Source organism: Anabrus simplex, chromosome X (genome assembly GCF_040414725.1).
Source record: "Anabrus simplex isolate iqAnaSimp1 chromosome X, ASM4041472v1, whole genome shotgun sequence".
In the NCBI taxonomy this organism is placed as follows: domain Eukaryota; kingdom Metazoa; phylum Arthropoda; class Insecta; order Orthoptera; family Tettigoniidae; genus Anabrus; species Anabrus simplex.
In genome coordinates this window covers 212,023,880-212,046,555 of record NC_090279.1, presented here as the reverse complement: position 1 = coordinate 212,046,555, position 22,676 = coordinate 212,023,880, and the positions used below count along the sequence as shown (strand labels likewise).

Sequence of the window (22,676 nt, the reverse complement as noted above, 5' to 3'; positions counted from 1 at the left end):
CAACAATAAATACAATACAATACATCAGTATTTCTTGTATAACTCCACTTGATGTGAAGCATCGACCAGATGGAAGTGGTCTAACTTCTTATTGTTACATTGATATGGACACCCAGTCTCTGTGTATAGTAATCGTAAAAGTACAGTAAGAAAATTAGGAGGGGATTCAGATGATTTCAGAGTAAAAGCAGGGCTGAGGCAACATAGTTTATGTATGAGTCATGGATGAAATACACAAGGAGATTGAAACAAATTTTATGGAAGGAAAAACAAGTATGATGGTTTGCCGATAATGTAGTTCTGATGGCGGACAATGGGGCCACGCTGAACTGCCATTTTGTTTAGCCGGGTTGAGTGGCTCAAACAGTTGAGGTGCTGGTCTTCTGACCCCAACTTGGCAGGTTCGATCCTGGCTCAGTCCGGTTGTATTTGAAGGTGCTCAAATACTTCAGCGTCGTGTCGGTAGATTTACTGGCACATAAAAGAACTCATGTGGCACCTCGGCATCTCCGAAAACTGTAAAAGTAGTTAGTGAGAGGTAAAGCAAATAACATTATTATTAATATTATTATTTTTATTACTATTTTTTTTTTTAATACTATTTTTTGTTCCCTTTCATGTTCCTCTCTTTCTGTACGTTACTTGATAACTCTTACAAAGTGTGACTGTGATCATTTGATGTTTAGCAGCAACAGCGGCGCACCCTGGGCAACATCACTAACGCTGGCGGCAGCTCTCCGGTTCGTCCGCCTGCCATGGTCGTGGCAGGTCCCGGTGGGCAGCACGTGGGAGGTGTGCTGCCCCAGCAGTCTCCTCCCGTGGGTGCCATCGCCGTGCCTGCCCCGGCTGGCAGCGTAGTCCCGGGCGTCAAGTCTCCGTACACTCAGACGGCTGCCACGCCGGCTCGAGTTGTTGCTGCCGCACTGGCCAAGACTGGCCAGGGCCCACCAACGGCAGTAGTTCAGCCTACACAACAGCAGCCGCCTCGCTCTCAGTTTTACGGTCACAACCCCAATCTTAAATGTAAGTCTACTGAATTTCTTAAAATAACTCTAAAAAATTACCATTTTCTAGCATGGCAAACTTCATTTAAGTCTCTCGTTTAAATCTGCTTTTGAAGTTAAAACACTCAATGAGAAAACTGTGAGAAACGGAATTGAGTTCAACGTGGAGAAGAGGTAGACAATTGTGATGATGAGGTGACAGAAGAGTGGGGGAGGAGATTCATAAATATTGGAGGTCAGAACCCTAACATTGTGGACAGCTTCCTGGGTCTCTTGTTTATTCTGGAACAAAGTTTTAAAAGACCACATGCCTTAGCTGACGCCAACCCACCATGGGATACAAATGTAAGAAACAACCTAATATAAAATGCAGGGCTGAATAGAGGGATTACCGAGCTCGATAGCTGCAGTCGCTGAAGTGCGGCCAGTATTATCCAGTATTCGGGAGATAGTAGGTTCGAACCCCACTGTTGGCAGCCCTGAAGATGGTTTTCCGTGGTTTCCCATTTTCACACCAGGCAAATGCTGGGGCTGTACCTTAATTAAGGCCACGGCCGCTTCCTTCCCACTCCTAGCCCTTTCCTGCCCCATCGTCGCCACAAGACCTATCTGTGTCAGTGCGACGTGAAGCAACTTGCAAAAAAAAAAAATGAATAGAGGGATTAGCAACAGCGTGCAACATTCAGATACATTCTACCAGAATGTAAGGAATTATTATTATTAATGAAAATGCACACAATGTGCAAAATACAAAAACAGTACACTATTACATTACCTTAGTCCTAGTTTTGTTATTGATATTTGTCTTTTACTGCAGATATTTGCATGATACCTTTCACGGTGTTCATTGCACAATTCACACACACAATATTCATTCAGCTGATGAAATCTCTTATTTTGGCAGAGCTTGTGATGAAAACCATGTGTTGCATATTGCGTTATTACGTGTCGAAGCTCGTAATTTTCTTTTTTCCAATTATCCCTCATTAATGCGTCTGTTGAATAAAAGTCGTTCCAGATATATAGGTGCGTTTTTCTATGAGAATTTGGGATGTGTTCTCATAGGCCTTAGTGCTTGGCAGGTGTATCTGCATTCTGATGTCTTGTATGAAGAAAGTTTCTTTTAGTAAGCCATAGGCCAGTCTCGATGGTGCTGTCTTCCCGGTACCCAGGATTCATTTCATGTAACGAAATTTAACTTTCTCTAGCGTTAGCAGATTGTTACTTTTAAGTTTATCCCGGATTATGTGGATTCCATAAGTTGCTATTGGTGCTATAGCTGTTATAGTGTCATTGCTGTTTTTGTTGAACTTTTTATGGGTGTTGAATGTTATAAATTGCTTTTGTTGCTGATGTTGCTCTTTCTTTGATACGATTATTGAAAGATGCCAATGTTGTTTGAAGAGTAACTCCGAGATACAGTAGAAGTCCGTTATAGCGAGAATTCACAACAGCGAAAAATTTACTCGTTATAACGGATTGTCGTTATATCCGATTTTTGTATAAAAGATGGAAAACCCTTCATGCACTTTAAAATCGGTATGAAACGGCAATCCGATTGTTCAAAACTTGCGTTTCGACAGATGATATCCACACTACGGTTTACTTGTGTATTTTTCGTAATCCGATACTACGTGAAAGTGTATGTTTAATTTCATTCTGAAAAAAATATAGTTCCGTATTTCTCCGAATCCCAGATGAACCCCACTTCTTCCTTCAAAAAATTTTAATCAGGCTCAAAAAGAAGTTTGTAAAATCATACAGGCCTACGCATTTTAGACTATTTTTAGACGCCGAACATTGACTTGCGTCACGCCGTATTTCTTTTTTCCTTTGCGGCTGCACAATTATTCTTTATTTCCGCGGGTTAAAGGACCATTAACTTAACATTGGCATCATAATATCGAAGAGAACTCGTTGAAAATTTTCCGGCAATACCTGTTCCATGCGTCTCTACAATACAGCGATCCATCGGGAAATTATTCTTGCTGTCTATAAAACTGTTACTTTTACGCAGCGTCAGATACAACCGGCTACCGCTACACGCACGTCTCGCTTGTCGGGTGCGGCCACATTCAACGGCTAGCGATGTATAGGCCTAATCGCGAACGTTGAAAGTCAACGAACGAGTTTATTGCGCCACGGTATGGCCAACCGCCCTTGCGTTTTTCGTGCATATACCTCACAATTTCATCATCGACTTTCATTAAAGCGTCCTTGTTGCGGACCACTGAATGCATTTTTGTACAGTACGCATTTTTTTAGCTCTTTGTCTCCACGCTAACTCCAAATATTGGCTTTAGTTAGGCCTATGCCGTATTTTCTTGCGGCTGCACAATTTTTCTACATTTTTGAGTGTTTAATAAACATTAACTTAAAATTGGCATCATAATATCGACTAGAACCCGCTGAAAATTTGCCGGCAATACCTTTTCCACGTATCTTTACAATACGACTATCCATCACGAAAATATTCCTGCTCTCTATAAACCTTAATTTTACTAAGCGTCAAGTACAATAGACGCGTTATGACTCTGCCACTGAGTAGACATGGTTTTTCTAAGAATTCGAAGGGTCGCATGTTTTGATGCCATTCTGCAGATTTGAGAAACACACAGGCACTGCACAGCTGGTTGTCGCGGCTAGCGATGTGTAGTAAAGAGGCGGTCGTTTATTGTCAATGAGTTCTGTGCGCGTGTGAAAAGAAGCAGCGTGGTTACTGCGGTAGTTGCCAGTGGTATCCATTAACTTACTGTTAGGCCGCGAATGCAACAACCCTCGAGTTTTCGCATGAGTTTCTGAGGGGAAAAAAGTCTTGGATTCGGAGAAATACGCTATCACTCCAGAGATTTCTGTGGCAAACACCTCAGCTTTCTTCTTCATACAGCGTCACCTAACCTAACCGTATATGTAGCCTATCATGAAAACATATTTGAAACGCATGTAGAGAAATAACCTCCTCGCGAAAAATGTACATGTAAATAGCCGTAACTAGACACGAGAAGATATGAAATATCCTCTGAAATCAGTGATGTACTCTGCCATATCTTGAGGTGTACCGGTATGACATTCTTACGAAATTTCCGTATATAACATTAAAATTAAGATATTGTTTATTCAGTCTTTAATTTTACGGGTTAACAACTGCTATCGGCCACGTCATTTACGCATTTATTACGGAAACGTGTTATCCTCTTTCATTTCGAATTTTTTTTAGAGAACAGCAGTCGATGGGTATTACTAATCAACTCCAACATCGCCTTTGAATGTCAACAAGAGAGCTCGCAAATGCACAAAGTGAGAAAACTATACCGTACCGAAGATGATCGATCACATTTTGTTGCAAACGTTTAAGTTTTCTTATTCAAACAGCGTCACGTATCCTCACTTTACCATACTATACGTATGATGAAAACACACTTCAAGCGCCGGTGGGGAAATTATACCTTTCTCGTTATACATTTTCGTAATAGCCTTTCCGTAATTTAACCAGATGCGACAAAATACAAACTAACCTATGAAATCAATTAAGCACTCTGCCATATCTCGAGGTGTATCCCATTCTTTCTTAATTGCAGTATTTAGCCTCAAAATTAAACGGTCGTTTAGTCAGCCTTCATTTTTAACGAGTTAACAACCGTTATCAGACATGTTATTTACGCATTTATTACGAAAATATGTTCTCTTTCATTTCGAATTTTCTTTACGGAACAGCTGTCGACGGATATTACTAATCGACTCCGACATCGCCTTCGAATGTCGACGAGAGAAATCGCTAGTGCACATAGCGAGGAAACTATGCCTAAGGTAATCGATCGCATGCAATATCATCGCTGGGGTGAATAAATATCGGTAACGGAAAAAATCGCGCGCGCTTAATCGCTCGTAATAACGGATGCGCCAGTGATAGGGTTCTCGCTGTAACCGAAGGACGATACACAGTTTAATATAGGAATTTTGAAGGGACAGAAAAAGTCGTCGCTATAACGGAGTTCTCGTTATATGCCGTACTCGCTATAGCGGACTTCTACTGTATTTGAATTTTGGTACTACTTTTAGAGGGTTATTTAGAAGGGTCAATGTATCTTTTTGAGAGAGTTTACCGCTTCTTCTGAAAATAATTTGTTTAGTTTTGTCGTGATTTATTTGTAAGTAATTTTTTAGGGCCCATGAAGTGAGTCTGTTAAGTACTTTATGGAGCTATTCTCTGTTTTCTGAACTTATTACCATATCATCTGCATAGAGTAGAAGTATTGCTGATCTGTCCTTAATGATATTTATAATGTCCTCAAGGTCTCATGTAAATGAGGGTGTCCAATGTTGTCAAACACCTTTCTGACGTCTAGAAAAATCACCGTTAGATCAGTTTTGCGGAATTTAAAACCGAAAGTGTAGAGTATCGATGTGTGTACCGGCTGAAAATATAAATCCCCGTTGTTGTGGATTAAAAGCAATGTATTTTCTCAGGCGTTTATCAAGAGCTCGCTCAATTACTCTCCTAACAACAGAAAATATTGTGATTGGTCTCCACTTTGCAATGTCATCAGGGGAACCTCCCTTGTGTATAAGAACAGTTCTTGCCTTTCTAAAACAAGGTGGTACCTGTCCTGTTTGAAGGATACGAGTGGCTATTGTGGCAACAATTATCTCGGAAGCTATGTCACTTTTAATAGCTCTAACGAGGACGTAATCAGGTCCAGGTGAATTGTCCACCGCAATTCTACTTGTTGCAAGCTGTATTTCATCTTTAGATAAAACATCATTAAATGTGTCATTGTGAACCATTTGTGTAGCTTCACTCACTTTTGGGGGATAATTTTCTCTCACTGAATTATTTTCATGTCCTCATATTTCATGGAAATAGCCATATACATGTTGAGAATTAATCAGACATCTTTCAATTTTTTTATGAAGGACCGTTCTAACTGCTTTCCTACGTTGATTGTGGAACTGAAATTTAGTTAACTGATATAAATATTTACTTCGTCTTTTTTCTCTATCCCTATTAGCCGACCTTTGCGAATTTGAACTTTGTTTATATCCTTTTTCCGTATTAACATACAATTTCTTTTTATGTGCCTCGTAAAATTTCCGTGCTGGGTATTTAGGCCAAGGCAAAAAATCAATAGCAGTGGACAGAAACTTTAGAAAGTCTTCTACGAATAGAAAAATTCAGAAATCATTGATGTCACCTTGTAGCTTTTCCCTCCATATCACCATTTGCTCTTGGTAGTACGAGTTGTGTGTGTTTTGTTGTTTTATTTCTTTTCTAGACTCATGCCCTCTTGCTGCAGATGTTCCTAAATTTATTTTGGTACTTACTTGGTGGTTCGATTCCCCAGCTATCTGTCTATTCACTGGCCGTGTTCGGTGCTCATTCGGATATGCTTTTGAGACATGAATATTGACCCTCTGAGTGGACTTAAACTGTTGACCGCAATGGTTACACACAGGCTGAGAGGAATTACTTTTGTCATTAGCTGAAACATTATTTCTGTTTGAATCATCCATCTCAATGCATGATGTGTCAGCAGAGATATATAAACTTCGGTTAACCTTACTTACGTGATCACCAGCTGATAATTCAAGTGCTATGGTAACTAAGCACTGTAAGTAAATAAATAAATAAATAAATAAATACGGCTTCCCAGACTGAAGATGTATACACATTCACCTTATCAAAAAATATGCTAACGAAAACACAGATAACATAGTATTGTATAAAAATCAATATAAATAACCACAATCACAATCCTATTGTGCTGAAGAATACATCACTTAAAAGAATCCCTGCAGTTACATTATCAGGAAATATCCCCTTGATGATGAATATCTTCATCATGCCAAAGTTGTACACATCTCTCTCAGAATGAAGGTTTCCTATTCATCTCTTGGTATATTTTGTTTGAAGATTCCCAAGTTTTTTCAAGGGAAGTGAACATGACAAACTTGAAGAGGAATTTGCAGTTTACCAGTGTGATACCTTCCCTGAATATATTGTACATGGACCTAACATTGATGTGAACTGGCACAATATTGCAGAGCTTAAAAATGAAAGTGGACAAATTAAGTATAAAACATTACGTAATGTTGTATTTTCAGTATTAAGTGCACCTCACAGTAACTCTCCCACAGAAAGAGTTTTCAGTGTTATTAGGGAAAATCAGACAGAATTCAGGCTAATATTAAGTACATCTGCACTGGAATCGCTTGTGGTTCCGAAGACGAAAATGTCATCGCGGGGAAGTATGTTTAAAGAAAACCTACACTGAAATGCAGCTGCTGGGTGCGAAACAAGCTACAAAGAATTTTAAATCACAGAAGTAACAGGTAATAGCAAATTTTATTGTGTAGTATGATATACTTTAGAATAGATTGCTGTTGGAAAGAGCGAACGGGGTGCTTTGGATTTTACTCGTAAACATTGTGAGGGGGGCGGTGCACGAGTTAAAAGTGGGATTACTGATAAACTACTTTGAACGTTGGCACCTCTGCATTAATTGAACAGTGTCTTGAAAATTGACCAGCACTCTTAGGACAACTTAAAGCATGATGGCATGTACTAAGAATTATTAGTGTAATTGTAAATCTTCAATTAAGAAAAGTGCTACTTGAAATATTTATTCCTGATATCTGTTGTTACAGTACCGCCAGATCTGTTCTTACTGGGCTGCATATTTCTGATTGTCGACTACGATCGTACCAATGCTGAAGATTTGTCTAGCTGGCATAACAAAATAGCGGAATTTGGGGGCGAGGTTGAAGCAGCCTACAGCCACAGAGTGACCCATGTGCTTTGTGAGACCCAGAAGAGTTTAACAGTACAACAGGTATGTGGGCAGATTCTTCTTTCTCTTCTTCAAGTATTTCAAGTGTTTTAACGTAGTCTTTTAAGAAGTACTTGTCTTTCACCGAATGTCAACAACGCATGTTATTTTTAAATTTTATATATTATAATTTATGTCTTGCTTTAACTTTATGATTTTGACTAATTATGGTCTTTAGCAAGACCGAAACTAGTTTCAAACATATGTAACTTTTTAGGTTACAATAAATGAGTGCCGGTATTGAATAGGTGGAAACCTTTTAGCTCTTGTTTAACATTATTTTTACATTCTGTAAAACATCCTTGTTGTGGGCCACTGAATGCGTTTTTTGTAAAGTAAGCTTTTTTTTTTAGCTATCTTTATCTTCGTGTTAACACCGAACATTGGCTTCAGTTATGCCATATTTGCTTGCGGCTGTACAGTTATTCATTTCCACGTGTTTTTATGACCATTAACTTAAAAACAGCATCATAATATTATGAGAATCTGTTGAAAATTTGCCAGGAATGCCAGTTCCACGTCTCTACAATACGACAATCCATCAGGAAAATATTTCTGCTGTCTATGAAATTGTTACTTTTACTAAGCATCAAGTACAGTAGACATGTTATAACTCTGTCACATAGTAACCATGGCCTTTCTGATTCAAAGGGTCGCATCCTTGCTGATCCAATTCGAATGACATTTCCTACGCAGCTGGGACTCGGAAGCACATTATGGTCGACCTTGCAGTTAGCTCAAGAAAGTAGGCGTAATATTTTGATGCCATTCTGCGGAAGCGAGAAACGTTTTTGTAGAGGCTTGTGGAATTGCATTCTCTCTTCGTTATTTTCTGAGAACCAGTGATGTGACACACAGAGGCACACTGTACGGTCGAGGCTAGCAATGTATAATAAAGACGTGGATGTTGAAGGTCGAGTTTTGCATGTGGGAGGGGGTGAAGGGAAACAGTGTGGGTATCATCATAGCTGCCAGTAGTGTTCATTACTGTTACGTTGTGAGTGCAAGATGGCCCTTGATTTTTCACATAAAATTCTGAGGAAAAAAGAACCGTCGTCCTGGATTCGAAGAAGTATTTTATTATTATTATTATTATTATTATTATTATTATTATTATTATTATTATTATTATTATTATTAACGAAGACATTGCAATTGGGAAATATCCTGGTGGTATTGGTCACTTACAGTCATCGTCGTCGGCCGCTACTCGTTTTCCAAGTAGTATAATAATATAATAATAATATAGTATAATAATAAAGTAAAAGCATAATTACCGAACAACAATAACAACTACAACAACAAGAGTACAACAGGCATTCCCATGAAAAGCAGCGTTCTCCCTAGGACCTTTTTAAGGGGCGCACCATCCTGCCGCTTTTACAGACCGCCCGGCTAACATAACCAAAGTGTGTGCTAATTAGGGCCTACATAATAAATACAGTAGAAGTCTGCTATAGCGAGTACGGCATATAACGAAAACTTCGTTATAGCGACGACTTTTTTCTGTCCCTTCAAAATTCCTATAATAAACTGTGTATCGTTCTTCGGTTACAGCGAGAACCCTATCACTGGCGCATCCGTTATTATGAGCGATTAAGAGCGCGCGATTTTTTCCGTTACCAATATTTATACACCCCAGCGATGATATTGCATGCGATAGATTACCTTCGGCATCGTTTCCTCGCTATGTGCACTAGCGATTTATCTCGTCTACATTCGAAGGCGATGTCGGAGTCAATTAGTAATACCCGCCGACAGCTGTTCCGTAAAGAAAATTCGAAATGAAAGAGAACATATTTTCGTAATAAATGCGTAAATAACGTGTCCGATAACGGTTGTTAACTCGTTAAAAATTAAGGCTGACTAAACTACCGCTTAATTTTGAGGCTAAATACTGCAGTTAAGTAAGAATGGGATAAACCTCGAGAAATGGCAGAGTGCTTAATTGATTTCAGAGGTTAGTTTATATTTTGTCGCGTCTGGTTAAATTACGGAAAGGCTATTATGAAAAATTATAGCGAGAAAGTTATAGTTTCTCTACTGGCGCTTGAAGTGTGTTTTCATCATACATATAGTACGGTTAAGTTAGGATACGTGACGCTGTTTGAATAAGAAAACTGAAACGTTTGCAACAAAATGTGATCGATCATCTTCGGTACGGTATAGTTTTCTCACTTTGTGCATTTGCGATCTCTCTCGTTGACATTCAAAGGCGATGTTGGAGTTGATTAGTAACACCCATCGACTGCTGTTCTCTAAAGAAAATTCGAAATGAAAGAGGATAACACGTTTTCGTAATAAATGCGTAAATAACGTGGCCGATAGCAGTTGTTAACTCGTTAAAAATAAAGACTGAAGTAAATGATATCATCATTTTAAGGTAATATACGGAAATTAAGTAAGAATGTGATACACCTCAAGATATGGCAGAGTACATCACTGATTTCAGAGGATATTTCATATCTTCTCGCGTCTAGTTACGGCTATTTACATGTAATTTTTTCACGTGGAGGTTATTTCTCTACATGCGTTTCAAATATGTTTTCATGGTTGGCTACATATACGGTTAGATTAGGTGACGCTGTTTGAAGAAGAAAGCTGAGGTGTTTGCCACAGAAATTTCTGGAGTGATACCGTATTTTTCCGAATCCAAGACTTTTTTTCTCAGAATCTCATGCGAAAACTCAAGGGTTGTTGCATTCGCGGCCTAACAGTAAGTTAATGGCTACCACTGGCAACTACCGCGGTAACCACGCTGCTTCTTTTCGGCGCACAGAACTCGTTGACAAAAAAACGACCGCCTCTTTACTACACATCGCTAGACGTGACAACCGGTTGTGCAGTGCCTGTGTGTTTCTCAAATCTGCAGATTGGCATCAAACCATGTGACCCTTCGAATTCTTAGAAAAGCCATGGCTACTCAGTGGCAGAGTCATAACATGTCTATTGTACTTGACGCTTAGTAAAATTAAGGTTTATAGACAGCAGGAATATTTTCGTGATGGATAGTCGTATTGTAAAGATACGTGGAAAAGGTATTGCCGGAAAAATCTTCAACGGATTCTAGTCGATATTATGCCAATTTTAATTTAATGTTTATTAAACACTCAAAAATGTAAAATAATTGTGCAGCCGCAATAAAATACGGCATAGGCCTAACTAAAGCCAGTATTTGGCGTTAGCGTGAAGACAAAGAGCTAAAAAAATGCGTACTGTACAAAAAATGCATTCAGTGGTCCGCAACAAGGACGCTTTAAAGAAGTCGAAGATGAAATTGTGAGATATGTGCACAAAAACGCAAGGGCCATACCGTAGCGCAATAAACTTGTTCGTTGACTTTCAACGTTCGCGATTAGTCCTATCTATCGCTAGCCACTGAATTTGGCCAAACCCGACAAGCGAGGCGTGCGTGTACCGGTAGCCGGTTATATCTGACGCTCTGTAAAAGTAACAGTTTTATAGACAGCAAGAATAATTTTCTGTTGGATCGTTGTATTGTAGAGAGGCATGGAATAGGTATTGCCGGAAAATTTTCAACGAGTTCTTTTCAGTATTATGATACCAATGTTAAGTTAATGGTCCTTAAACCCGCGAAAATAAAGAATAATTGTGTAGCCACAAAAAAAAAAAAAAAAAAAAAAGAAAGAAAGAAATACGGTGTGACGAAAGTCAATGTCCGGCGTCTAAAAATAGTCTAAAAATGCGTAGGCCTAATGTATAACAAGGCATTCATATGATTTTACAAACTTCTTTTTGAGCCTGATTTAAATTTTTTGAAGGGAAAAGTGGGGTTTGTCTTGGATTTGGAGGAATACGATACTAGATTTTTTTTTCAGAATGAAATTAAACATACACTTTCACGTAGTATCGGATTACGAAAAATAACAAACAAGTAAGCTGTAGTGTGGATATCATCTGCGGAAACACAAGTTTTGAACAAAATGATTGCCGTTTCATACCGATTTTAATGTGCATGAAGGGTTTTCCGACTTTTATACAAAAATCGGATATAACAACAATCTGTTATAGCGAGTAAATTATTCGCTGTTATGAATTCTCGCTATAACGGACTTCTACTGTACATATTTGAGCCATTGGGAGTTCCAAATTGAAGTATGGAAACTTTAAAACTGCGTATTTAAGTGATAAATCTTCGTTATTGTCAGCATAATTGTATCGGAGATGAAATATTCATCTTGACTATCACGTAGCTTGCATGAGCGGTGCCTGGATTACCGTGGAATCGCATGTGAGCACTCTATTTTGCATGATGTCGCAAACCCGTATGGTACTCCACAACAACCAAGTGTTTATGATTATGAATGGTCTGTAGGAAACTAGAAGTTCAAAATACTCTTTTATGTCTTGTTTGTGATAATAACAGTAAAGTAGTTCAGATATGCAGTTAATGTTTACTTGTCTTATATTTTTAATGTCCAGAGGGGAATAAATTGAAATTTTATCATATTCATTTTATGTAATTGTATTCCCCACCCGGCTGACGAAAATTTCTGGGGGAAACACTGGAAAGCAAATACTACTAGTTTAACATTTTAAATCCAGCATCATATTCAAATTCACATACAACTTAAGTATGGTAATATACAGGACGCTAACCCTAAATAAATAACTGACGTTGCTTGGGATTGGAATGATACCATAGTATACTATGCTCCGCATGGGTTTACTCCTGAATTGAAGTTTCGCAAAACAAATTAACATTGCCTTACCTGTGTTGTCAGCACGATACTACAGTGAGAACAGCTGATGCAATACGACCGCGGTAAACAGCCCTCGTAAAATGTAATGCCGTACTCAGATAAGCTAATGAATCGAGATTGAAAACAAATTCACTTACTAACAACATCCGACACTAATAAGAGAATGCTTTATTAAGAATAAGAGAGAATGAGGAAATAACACATCACTCACCGCTAATGGCTGGCACAGGGAGGAGGTTATGGCCTACAAAGGAAACCCTCCACTGATCTCAAGAGTCACTTTCTTACCACTTGTCTTTCCGAACTACACAAAGATATGCTAAACACGCACAAACTAAGTACACTAAGTACACGGGCGTAAATAAAATTACAGTTATTTTTATACACTGAACTACTTAACCTGTATTGTGCTAACTTACGCTATGCTAAAATGTAAACTACGCTATACTGTACTATACTAGAGGGATAAAGACTAATATGAAAAACACTCAATACTGAAGAAAAATGAAAAGATTGCTTACCATACCGAATACCATACACGCTGAGCGAGATAGGTTAACCACGTGGTGAATGTAAATATTAAAGTTGGCAACTAGGTTTCGAAATCGCACTCTGCCGATATAAGTTGATATGAATGACAGCTTGGGATTGGTTAGATGTCTATGTTCCAGCGCATAACCACCAGACAGAGCCAACATCGGCCAAAACGTCAATTTAGAAGTAAAGCCGCGCGGAGTGTAGGAGCAAAAATACAGGGTGGTCTAAAACAATGTGAACCGGGTCTATGAGCCTTAGAGGGCTGGTCATATCGATAAATAATTTGAAAATAATAATCTGATATCTTGAGCCCTTGTCATTTTATCAGCTGCCGAAAGCCGATCAGGTCGCTTCACATGGTTTTGTGAAGCGGTGTTTCTAAATCTGAACGTGGCCTAAGGCTAGTTTAGGAGCACGCGTGTATTCTTCTGCCGAGACGGATTCCATAACTCGGCTCATCTTTCTCCGTATCATTAACAACTTACTTCCTCTAACCTAACACTATTCACTCCCTACTCTACTCTACACATGCAGACGTACTGAATCAAAACTTTAGCTTGAGATAGGTCAGGCCTGAATACTACTAATTAGAAAATATACAATACGTAAGGAACAAAGGAACAAAACTGAACAAATATAAAAATGGAACATAATACTAAAATGATAATTATTGCCGTCCTTACTTATTACTGGTTTGAACTGTATTTGTGTGTCAAAAATTGTGTTATGTACATACATGGTTATAAAACTCAGTTATTATTAGCCCATACAGAGATGATACTTCAGAGATTAATAATTTTCCGCATGTTTCCTTCTAGTCACTATAATCAATTTTAAACTGCTTATTTAGTGTACAGGTAACTGATCGATTTGGAGTCTCCCTCTTCCAACTTCGGTTGTCCGAGGTAGGAGAGCCGAGACTTGGTTCATCCTGAAATATTGGCATGCATTCCTGTATGTGTAATTTAAATGTCCCATAATATCCTTTTAACCATGTGTACTCGTGCTGATTTTGGTGTTTCAGTTTCTTCAACAGCATGTACCATTCCCTCTTTTACCACTTTTTTTTTTTTTTTTACCCCGCACCTTCAACAGCATGTACCCCTTCCCTCATTCACCACTGGCATTTTTTTCTCCCGCAAGCTTTTTACACTTGTCATAATTTCGATAGTTTCCCTGGCCTTCTCCATTCCTCGTTCATTAATTTGCAAAGATTGTAATATTCAGATTCTCTTTCCATTTTATTTATCTCTTCCGCTTCCAAGTATTTAACCCGTAATGCTCTTGTACTTTCACACTGTCTCAAGAAATGTGCATTTTCTAACTCCTCCTCACTCAATAAACATGCATTTGCAACTTCTGTAAATGCCTTATTTTTTATAAACTCCCATTAGCCACCATATCATTCCCCTGTATTCTCTTTTGGTTAATTTATCATGTATTATTTTAATACCTGGATATATATTTATGAATTCCTCCAGAGTTCTCCTATTATTACCCTCTGTGCCATATTTCTGTAAATGGAAATGAGTACCGTGTGTACTGTATTGCGTTTGTGCCAAAAATGTGTTTTATTTATTCTTGTTACTCTCACAATAAAGTTTTGTGTAGATTATATTCATTTATTAGTTTGTTTCCGGATTATCCAGATTTTTGATCATCCGGATCACCTGTGGTCCCACTATTCTGCATAAACAAGGTTCTTGTGTGGTATATGATTTTAGGTAATATTGCTGGAGGATTTTGAGGAAACGAAGTATATCAAACTTCATATTCTGATAATCCTTAGTCCGAGCTCGATAGCTGCAGTCGCTTAAATGCGGCCAGTATCCAGTATTCGGGAGATAGTAGGTTCGAACCCCACTGTCGGCAGCCCTGAAGATGGTTTTCCGTGGTTTCCCATTTTCACACCAAGCAAGCTGTACCTTCATTAAGGCCACGGCTGCTTCCTTCCCACTCCTAGCCCTTGCCTGTCCCATTGTCACCATAAGACCTATCTGTGTCGGTGCGACGTAAAGAAACTAGCAAAAAAAAAAAAATCCTTAGGGTATTTTTTTTAACTTTTCAGGCCCTAAGGGATGGCAAACGTTGCATCACCGCTTATTGGCTCAGCGATGTTGTCCTGAAGCAGCAAGTATTGCCGCCATGGCAAGCATTGCACTTCCCCACTCCATTTGGGTGAGTATATTTCTCTATGAGTTCGATGTATACAGTGAAGAACAATCACAGTAGCATGCAAATTCTTCCATACAAGATACAGAAAATGGATCCTATAATAAAAATCGTAGTTCTTCAGCCACAAAAAAGTAATGGGTGCTATGTATAAAGCCTGAGAAATTACTTTAAGTATGTATTCATGAGCTTGAGCAGTTAGTAGGAGTGTATTTTCAGCACAAGTAGTATGTAAGAAGGTTCTCTGTCAATTGAGTAGATACTCAAGAGCACCGTGTGGATCATTCAAAATCAAGTACTGACCACTGATGAAGGGAATGGTTGACTTCCTGAAACCTGTATGGTTATATAAATAGTTTTCTTTCATCAATAAGTGTATTGACAAGGTGGATTCAAATATAACTATTTTAAATAGTTCTGTAATACATCGAGTAGATACTCGTGTTCTGCGCGATCGTCAACTGTTCGCTCCTTGTTTCGCTACATAAACTCAACTACGTACACCATACACAAACTGTACAGTATTCTCTGCCTCTTTAGTTGTAGCGTGTATTGTTTCTCACTATGGAAACTATTTCTCCATTAACTTAACGCCAGTATTTTGCGGGAACATACTGAACTTTTTTTTTTAGCAAATCTCAATTGCCAGCGGTTCGGAAGGAAAAATCCAAATCGTTGGAAGCAGTTCAGAAAAGCTGCAAGCCATGTGCGGCAAGAACTTGGAGACGAGCACCATAACGAAGAAGATTAACAACATGAAAATGCGAGTTAAGCAAAAGTGTGGTAGTAATAAAACAGGAAACAAAAAGATTGTTCTCAAGGACTGGGAGAAGATTATTCACGAATTTTTGGAAGGGGATACCAATCAACACTGGCAAGAATTCCAGGTATGTCCTTAAAGTATATTCACGATTTATTTTCTTGAACGGGAGTATTTTGTGTGCCAACACTCCAGATTTTAAGGGTACAATATTTACTGGTAATAATAAATTATATACTATTAATTAAAGTGTTCTTACATTAAATAATCTCTTATTAATATACATACAGCAGAAGTATCAAGACATAACCTCACGTTTTGTTACACCAATTAAAATCTGTACATAACTACGTTAATAACAATAATACTAATAGACATAAACAACTTCATAGCCACACCTCACAAGTCATAATAATAATCGTAATAAATATCAAGCTCGATATTTTCATTGTTTACCCATGGGTTAGAGAATTGTTTCCAAGTTATACTAGTCCATTACACTTACATCACCTTATTCTGTCTTCTGTTTCCTTTCACACACGTGATATTGGAAAATGATTTCAAGATTGTTATTTTCCATTAATTGCACATATCCTGCCTTTGCTGGCAGGACCTAGTGTTTACAGTGCACTATGTCATCTGGTATAGGCTAGAGCAATTTTGTTACTTTCATAGATCTGTCTCTGTCTTATCCTTGGCTTTGACAATATGAAAGTGACTGAGGTATGAGCGATGCTAGTAATGCCATTCCTTATGCAGCCAGTCCCTGCTATGAATGGTGTGAAAATGTTGCTCATAGAGTTGGTTGGTGTATGCATTTCAGTGGGCTTGGCAGACTGATATATAATAGCAACTCTGGCTCAGTGAGGAAAGCAACGGGAAACTACCCCACTCCTCATTTCCCTCGTACGCCTCTTCAGTGATGCCTAGGCCATCTATGGCAGCTGATGGCAGAGCTGTTGAGGATCCCACCAGCAGCATCTAGTTCTTTGTACTCCTTTGACTGTGATCATTGTGTTATGAACATCAACTCGAATTGCTTCGACATGAAATATTGTTAATTTTTTGTCTGTGATCATTGTGTTAGTTGTTTTTGGATCTTTATGTCTTAATTTTTGCACTGCTTTGCTAATTGGCTGATTATGACACTTCAAATGTGTTGAAATCGGTCCCAAATGAACAGGTTGTAACTTCTATTTGGTTCAACTTAACAACGGAGTATTGAAAGGTGGATCCTTCCTACTATATAATATTGTATGCATTGCACATATCGCAAAATAGGTGAATTTTGCTTTAAACTAGCCTTGTCGCTTAAATTCCACGTGGAATCATCATATCAGGAAACGTGCATCCACGTGGGTTTAGGTCAAAAGTTTAAGAGACCTAACCCAGAAATCAACAAGGCCGTATAGCAATCGTAATACTTCAAAACAACCATCCACGTGGTTCTTTATTTTTTGGGGGCGAGGGGGATATAGACTAGTTTATGAATATTTCACAGTGAGGTAGGCTATACTACTCAGGATAGTGTAAATGTATTTTAAACACAAATATAAATAACGCCCAAAAATATATCTGAAATCTGCACTTACTTTTCAAGGAAGTTGCGGAGAACAGGACGGTCCAGCTTGTGGATGGGGATATTACTCTGCAGGCACATCTTCACAGTATCCTCAATGAACGTTTGTTTATTGCTTTCTGCTCTTTTTGTCTTTCTATCCATATCTGCTATTGTGGCTGGATGCTGGACGCTACGCTGTTCACATGCTGGTTGGGAAAAACGTTGCTCCTGTAGTTACTGCTTTTACAGTGTTTATACAAAACAACTTTCTTCTTCCATTCGAGTCTTGGATTGCCAAGTAGGCACATCAATATATTTGTATCGCTTACATAAAAATGTTCCGATCTGTAACTCTCAGCATGCTGTTTGATCGTCACTTCACTTCTACCCATGGTTACCAGACAATAAATCGCTACCGTACTTTAAAACATAACTACTACTCAACACCTATGTCAAGAAAAATCCACAATGATCAAGGGTCAATACAAAGTGAACGAACGCATGTGCTTGAAAGTGTATTGAGCTGTTTAATTGTTTGTTCTTTGCACTGCTCTTTGGCCATCGAAAGATATTCCACACATTGAAAGATATAAGATGCCGTAATAATTCTTTCCCCTGAAATTAACAACATATATCATATCCTTAAGAAAAATGTATCGTTGTTAAAAAGAAATATGTTTATTTCACATAAAACAGAATTTCGCATCTATTTAGCATAAATTGTATGATTTAGCATTTTGAACCAATTTAGCATTTTATCGCTAATTCAAGATTGCTGAAAGCCACTAGCAGGGGTCATATAAGATGAAGGCAGATACACTGACAAAGTTTCAACATATTTTGCATTTATCGCAATTGCTAAAAACCACAAACTCTATTTATATTATAGAGTGGTTTACCAACCGACTATGTTTGTTGTCACGTATAAATCTTGTTGATGTTTTTGTATCTCTTCCAGGGATGACAACAGACCTTGCAAGAACTACGTGTTTTCATACTCTGGGTTTGAGGGAGAAGAGCGTGCTCGCGTGGGCTTCATGATCGAGGCTGTAGGGGCAAAGCTTACAAAGTACTTCACCCAGCACAACCACGTCCTTATCTGTCGACGGTGAGTGATCATAGAAACAGTTTGTTTGTTTAAGTTAAGTTTCAAGAAATTAGCTATACTTACCAGTGTCGACTCATTTAATGTAACTTCAGATCTTTTCAGGTATGTTACAGTATAGTGTTATCTGTGTTATAGTTAGTGTTTTCAACAGAATTAGGAACTTCAACACATTGGAGACGCCGCCTGTAAGAACTACAGGCGCGTTATTTCATTGCTACTGACGGAGCTCGGAGAATCTACGGGCGCATGTTTTATCTGTAGCTAACCCCCTGCTGGCGGGGGACGCAGGCGAAGAATTGCCCATGGTATCCCCTGCCTGTTGTAAGAGGCGACTAAAAGGGGCCCCAGGGGCTCTGACCTTCAGAGCGTGGGTTGCTGACCACAGGGCCTTTACCCGAATCCTGACATTGCTTCCACTTACTTGTGCCAGGTTCTTCACTTTCATCTACCCTATCCGACCTCCCTTGGTTAACTCTTGTTCTTTTCTGACCCCGAAGGAAGTAGTGCATTTGAGGCCTAGGGAGTCTATTTTCACGGCCTTCTTGGCTCTTGTTTGTCTTTTGTCCGTTACTTCATTTTTCAAAGTGTCGGATCCTTTTTTGTCTCTCTCTCTCTCTACCCCCTGTGGGTGGGGCACAAATGTAAAATACACCTACGGTATCCCCTACCTGTTGTAAGAGGTGACTAAAAGGGGCACCATGAAACTATTAGTGATTAGGACGATCACACGGGTAACGCCATGGTTCACCTTTACTTGCGAGTAGTACCACTATGTTAGGTACTCAATAGTTTTGTGATTAGTAGCAATAGTGGTTGGGTCAATATGGGTTTACAGTACCCGTGGTTAGTACCACTAAATGCACAACACTACAGGCTTATGTTGCCCGTGATTAGTACCATTATATGAGAAACACCACGAGTCTGGGCATTGCGTGTGGTTAGTAGCACAAATAGAGCGTTACCTGTGATTAGGACACCTAGGTGAGGAACACCATAGGTTTGCGTTGTCTATGAGTGATGCCATTATGTGAGAAACAACAAGGATTTGCGTTACCTGTGCGACGTACAATACTTCTGAGTAGTACCATAATGTGTAGAACACTGTAGAACACCGGGAGTCTACGCTACTTTTAATCAGTACCGCAACATGACAAATACCATGGTTCTGCTTTACTAGCGATAAGTTCTCTTATGAGGGGCCGTTGACCTGGATTTTGGACCCCTTTAGACAAGAAGCATCATTGATTCAGGATTGTGCTTTAGAAGCACTCCCTTCATCAGTAATACTATTGTTTTAAGATAGTTGCGAGCCATATCCACCGATTGTTTTAAATTTGTGTTCATACATTCATTCTTCATCGCATTTTTAATTCTGGTCAGTGGATGATTGGACTTTTACATTGTCAATACATTTTGTCTCAGTTCGTACTATTAGGGCCGATGACCTAGATGTTAGGCCCCTTTAAACAACAAGCATCATCATCATCATCTTAACTGTAGCTAAAAATAGTAGCCGCCGTTTCAGCGTGCTGTGACTTCACCAGAATACAGTTGGATGCTTCCATTAGCATAAAATTTACTAGTTATGAGCATAAGTCGAGAGCTCTTATTCAAGGCACTGGTAACACAACCACATTCCTGTATAACCAGCGGCTGTGACCTCATTCGTTCTTAGTTGTGAAATGAGCGGGAAAGTGCAAGCATGCATAAAAGAAAGGAGTGTGTTCGAAAAGTTGGCTTGTTTGTGTCATTTTTGTGAAATTTAGCATGTCGAATTGTTGAAGTGTACGAAATTTGAACTATGAATCCATACTGGATGTTCTTTTGGAAGACTCGGGTTCTGAAATTGAGGACGAGGATAACAATTACCCACTAAGTGTACATGGTGATTCTGACGCTTCAGGCAAGTAAACTTCATATGGTTATGACCGTATTCAGCGGTTGTAGTAAGGATATAAAGGGGAGGTCGTATAAGTCTCTGGAAAGACTGCAGTTAAAAGTATGGTTCCATTGTATGAAAACTGGAAAAGATCTAAAGGAAAGCAGTAGAATTTGTTCAGCGTAATTTCCAACAAAGGAGTAGTGTTACAAAATTGTTGCACATTTTGGTCTGGGAAGACTTGGGAGTAAGGAGACAAGCTGCTCGACTAAGTGGTATATAATACCAATATAAATGGTCCGTTATTGGACATTATAAATTTTCCAGCTAGCTCATTCTTGGTTGCCAGCGTTTCGCCCTCATGTGCTAGGGTGGGCTCATTAGTTGGTACCTAGCACACCTACCAATACGCTGGCTAGTGCATACCGTGGAAGCCACTGCGTAGGCTAACTGGAGCCACCGGCAGTGCCAATGCACTAAGAGACTTTGTCTCATCACTAAAAATTGATGCCTGCTTGGCCATCAGATGATATAGATGTTGATTCCCATAGGGAATCTGAAATATTTGTCCAGAATGAGTAAATTTATATTGGTATTATAAATTTACTCATTCAGGACAAATATTTCAGATTCCCTATGGGAATCAACATCTATATCATAAGTGGTATATTACATGTTATAAACCTCATGATTAATCCGTAATGAAAGTTATGACTTAAAAACTAATGAAGGTATTTATTAATCCACCTATTCAATACTTTTTGTCCACTTATATGTGGTTACAAATACATGCTAACTCTTAACACTTTCGGGACATATTTTGTCCTTTTTATAGGGCATCTTCAGCCTAATACATTCTTTGAAAACATTTTAGAAAAGGCTACGTAAACAACTGATAGAGAATCTGCCACTTAGGTAACAGTCCTAAATTCAGATCATTGATTATTGAAAAATTGAAAAAATAATTTCATTTCTGCCTAAAATATAGATACTATGAGATCTCATATTCAGCAAGTAGCATACAGAAAGACTGGAACATGAAAAGGAACATATAACAGAATACAGTGGAACCTCGATTCTTCGTTTTTGGAGGGACCACAAGAAAAAACGTACAACATGGGAAAATGGAAAATCTGCGAATGAATGAAAACCATCAACAATTTGACTAAACATTTCAAAAATGAAATATGTATAATTATAATTTTACAAACACTCCTAATCTGAACCAAACTACAATCCCAATGCGCCTTTGCCTGCCAAGCGACCGCTGCTCAGCCCGAAGGCATGCAGATTACGAGGTGACACATGGTCAGTGTGACGAATCGTCTCGGCAGTTATTCCTGGCTCTGTAGACCGGGGTCGTCATCTCACCATTAAATAGCTCCTCAATTAAAAGTAATCACGTAGGCTGAGTTGACCTGGAACCAGCCCTTATGTCCAAGTAAAAATGCCTAATCTGGCTGGGAAACAAACCCGGGCCTTCCGGGTGAGAGGCAGGCAAGTTAGACCACGGGACCGGCTTCATACATTAATTACTGATACGCGATACTTTATATTCAGTTTTAGGGTCAGTCGTGCTACAATAGCACTGTCTGGTCCAGTGAGGAAAGCAATGACAAACTACCTCACTCCTCGTCTTGCATAGTACGCCTCATTTTGGTGCTGCCATTGCTTTTGCAGTTTCCTTATAACCGCATTTGTCAGCAGACAACAGTCCCACACACAGCCGCACATGAGCCGGACGGACAAGAGAGAGAGAGAGAGAGAGAGAGAGAGAGAGAGAGACAGAGAGAGTGAGTGAGAGAGAGAAACAGGGCGGAGACATCTTCCAAATAATATATGGATTGCAAGAATTGTCCGGCCACATAATTCATCATTGAGCTATTCCACCTAAAAACAAGCCCTGTTTGATCAGATATTCACGCACTCAAGGCTTCCAACATGAAATCACGTCGACGTATTTCAAGTTTGAACTTTGATTTTTAGCATGCTGTGATCATCTTTTTAATTCATTTTGTACATTAAAAACTCAGTGGTACTTTTATCATTCAATTATTTTTTCTTAAGACTTATACAAACTGTGTTTTTAAAAATCTCTGTTTAT

The 22,676-nt window shown here is 38.9% G+C and overlaps 1 protein-coding gene across 3 annotated transcripts in view; it reads left to right on the top strand.

Moving 5' to 3' along the window:
• The window catches only part of LOC136886347 (PAX-interacting protein 1), a 136,616-nt gene that overhangs the window by 85,484 nt on the left and 28,456 nt on the right, over window positions 1–22,676 (top strand). For all 3 annotated transcript variants that reach the window (XM_067159085.2, XM_067159083.2, XM_067159082.2), the window contains 4 exons: window positions 687–1,023; window positions 7,650–7,834; window positions 15,161–15,270; window positions 18,544–18,693. In XM_067159085.2, the coding sequence (XP_067015186.2) occupies window positions 687–1,023; window positions 7,650–7,834; window positions 15,161–15,270; window positions 18,544–18,693 (782 nt within the window). The remainder of the gene's footprint in view (window positions 1–686; window positions 1,024–7,649; window positions 7,835–15,160; window positions 15,271–18,543; window positions 18,694–22,676) is intronic.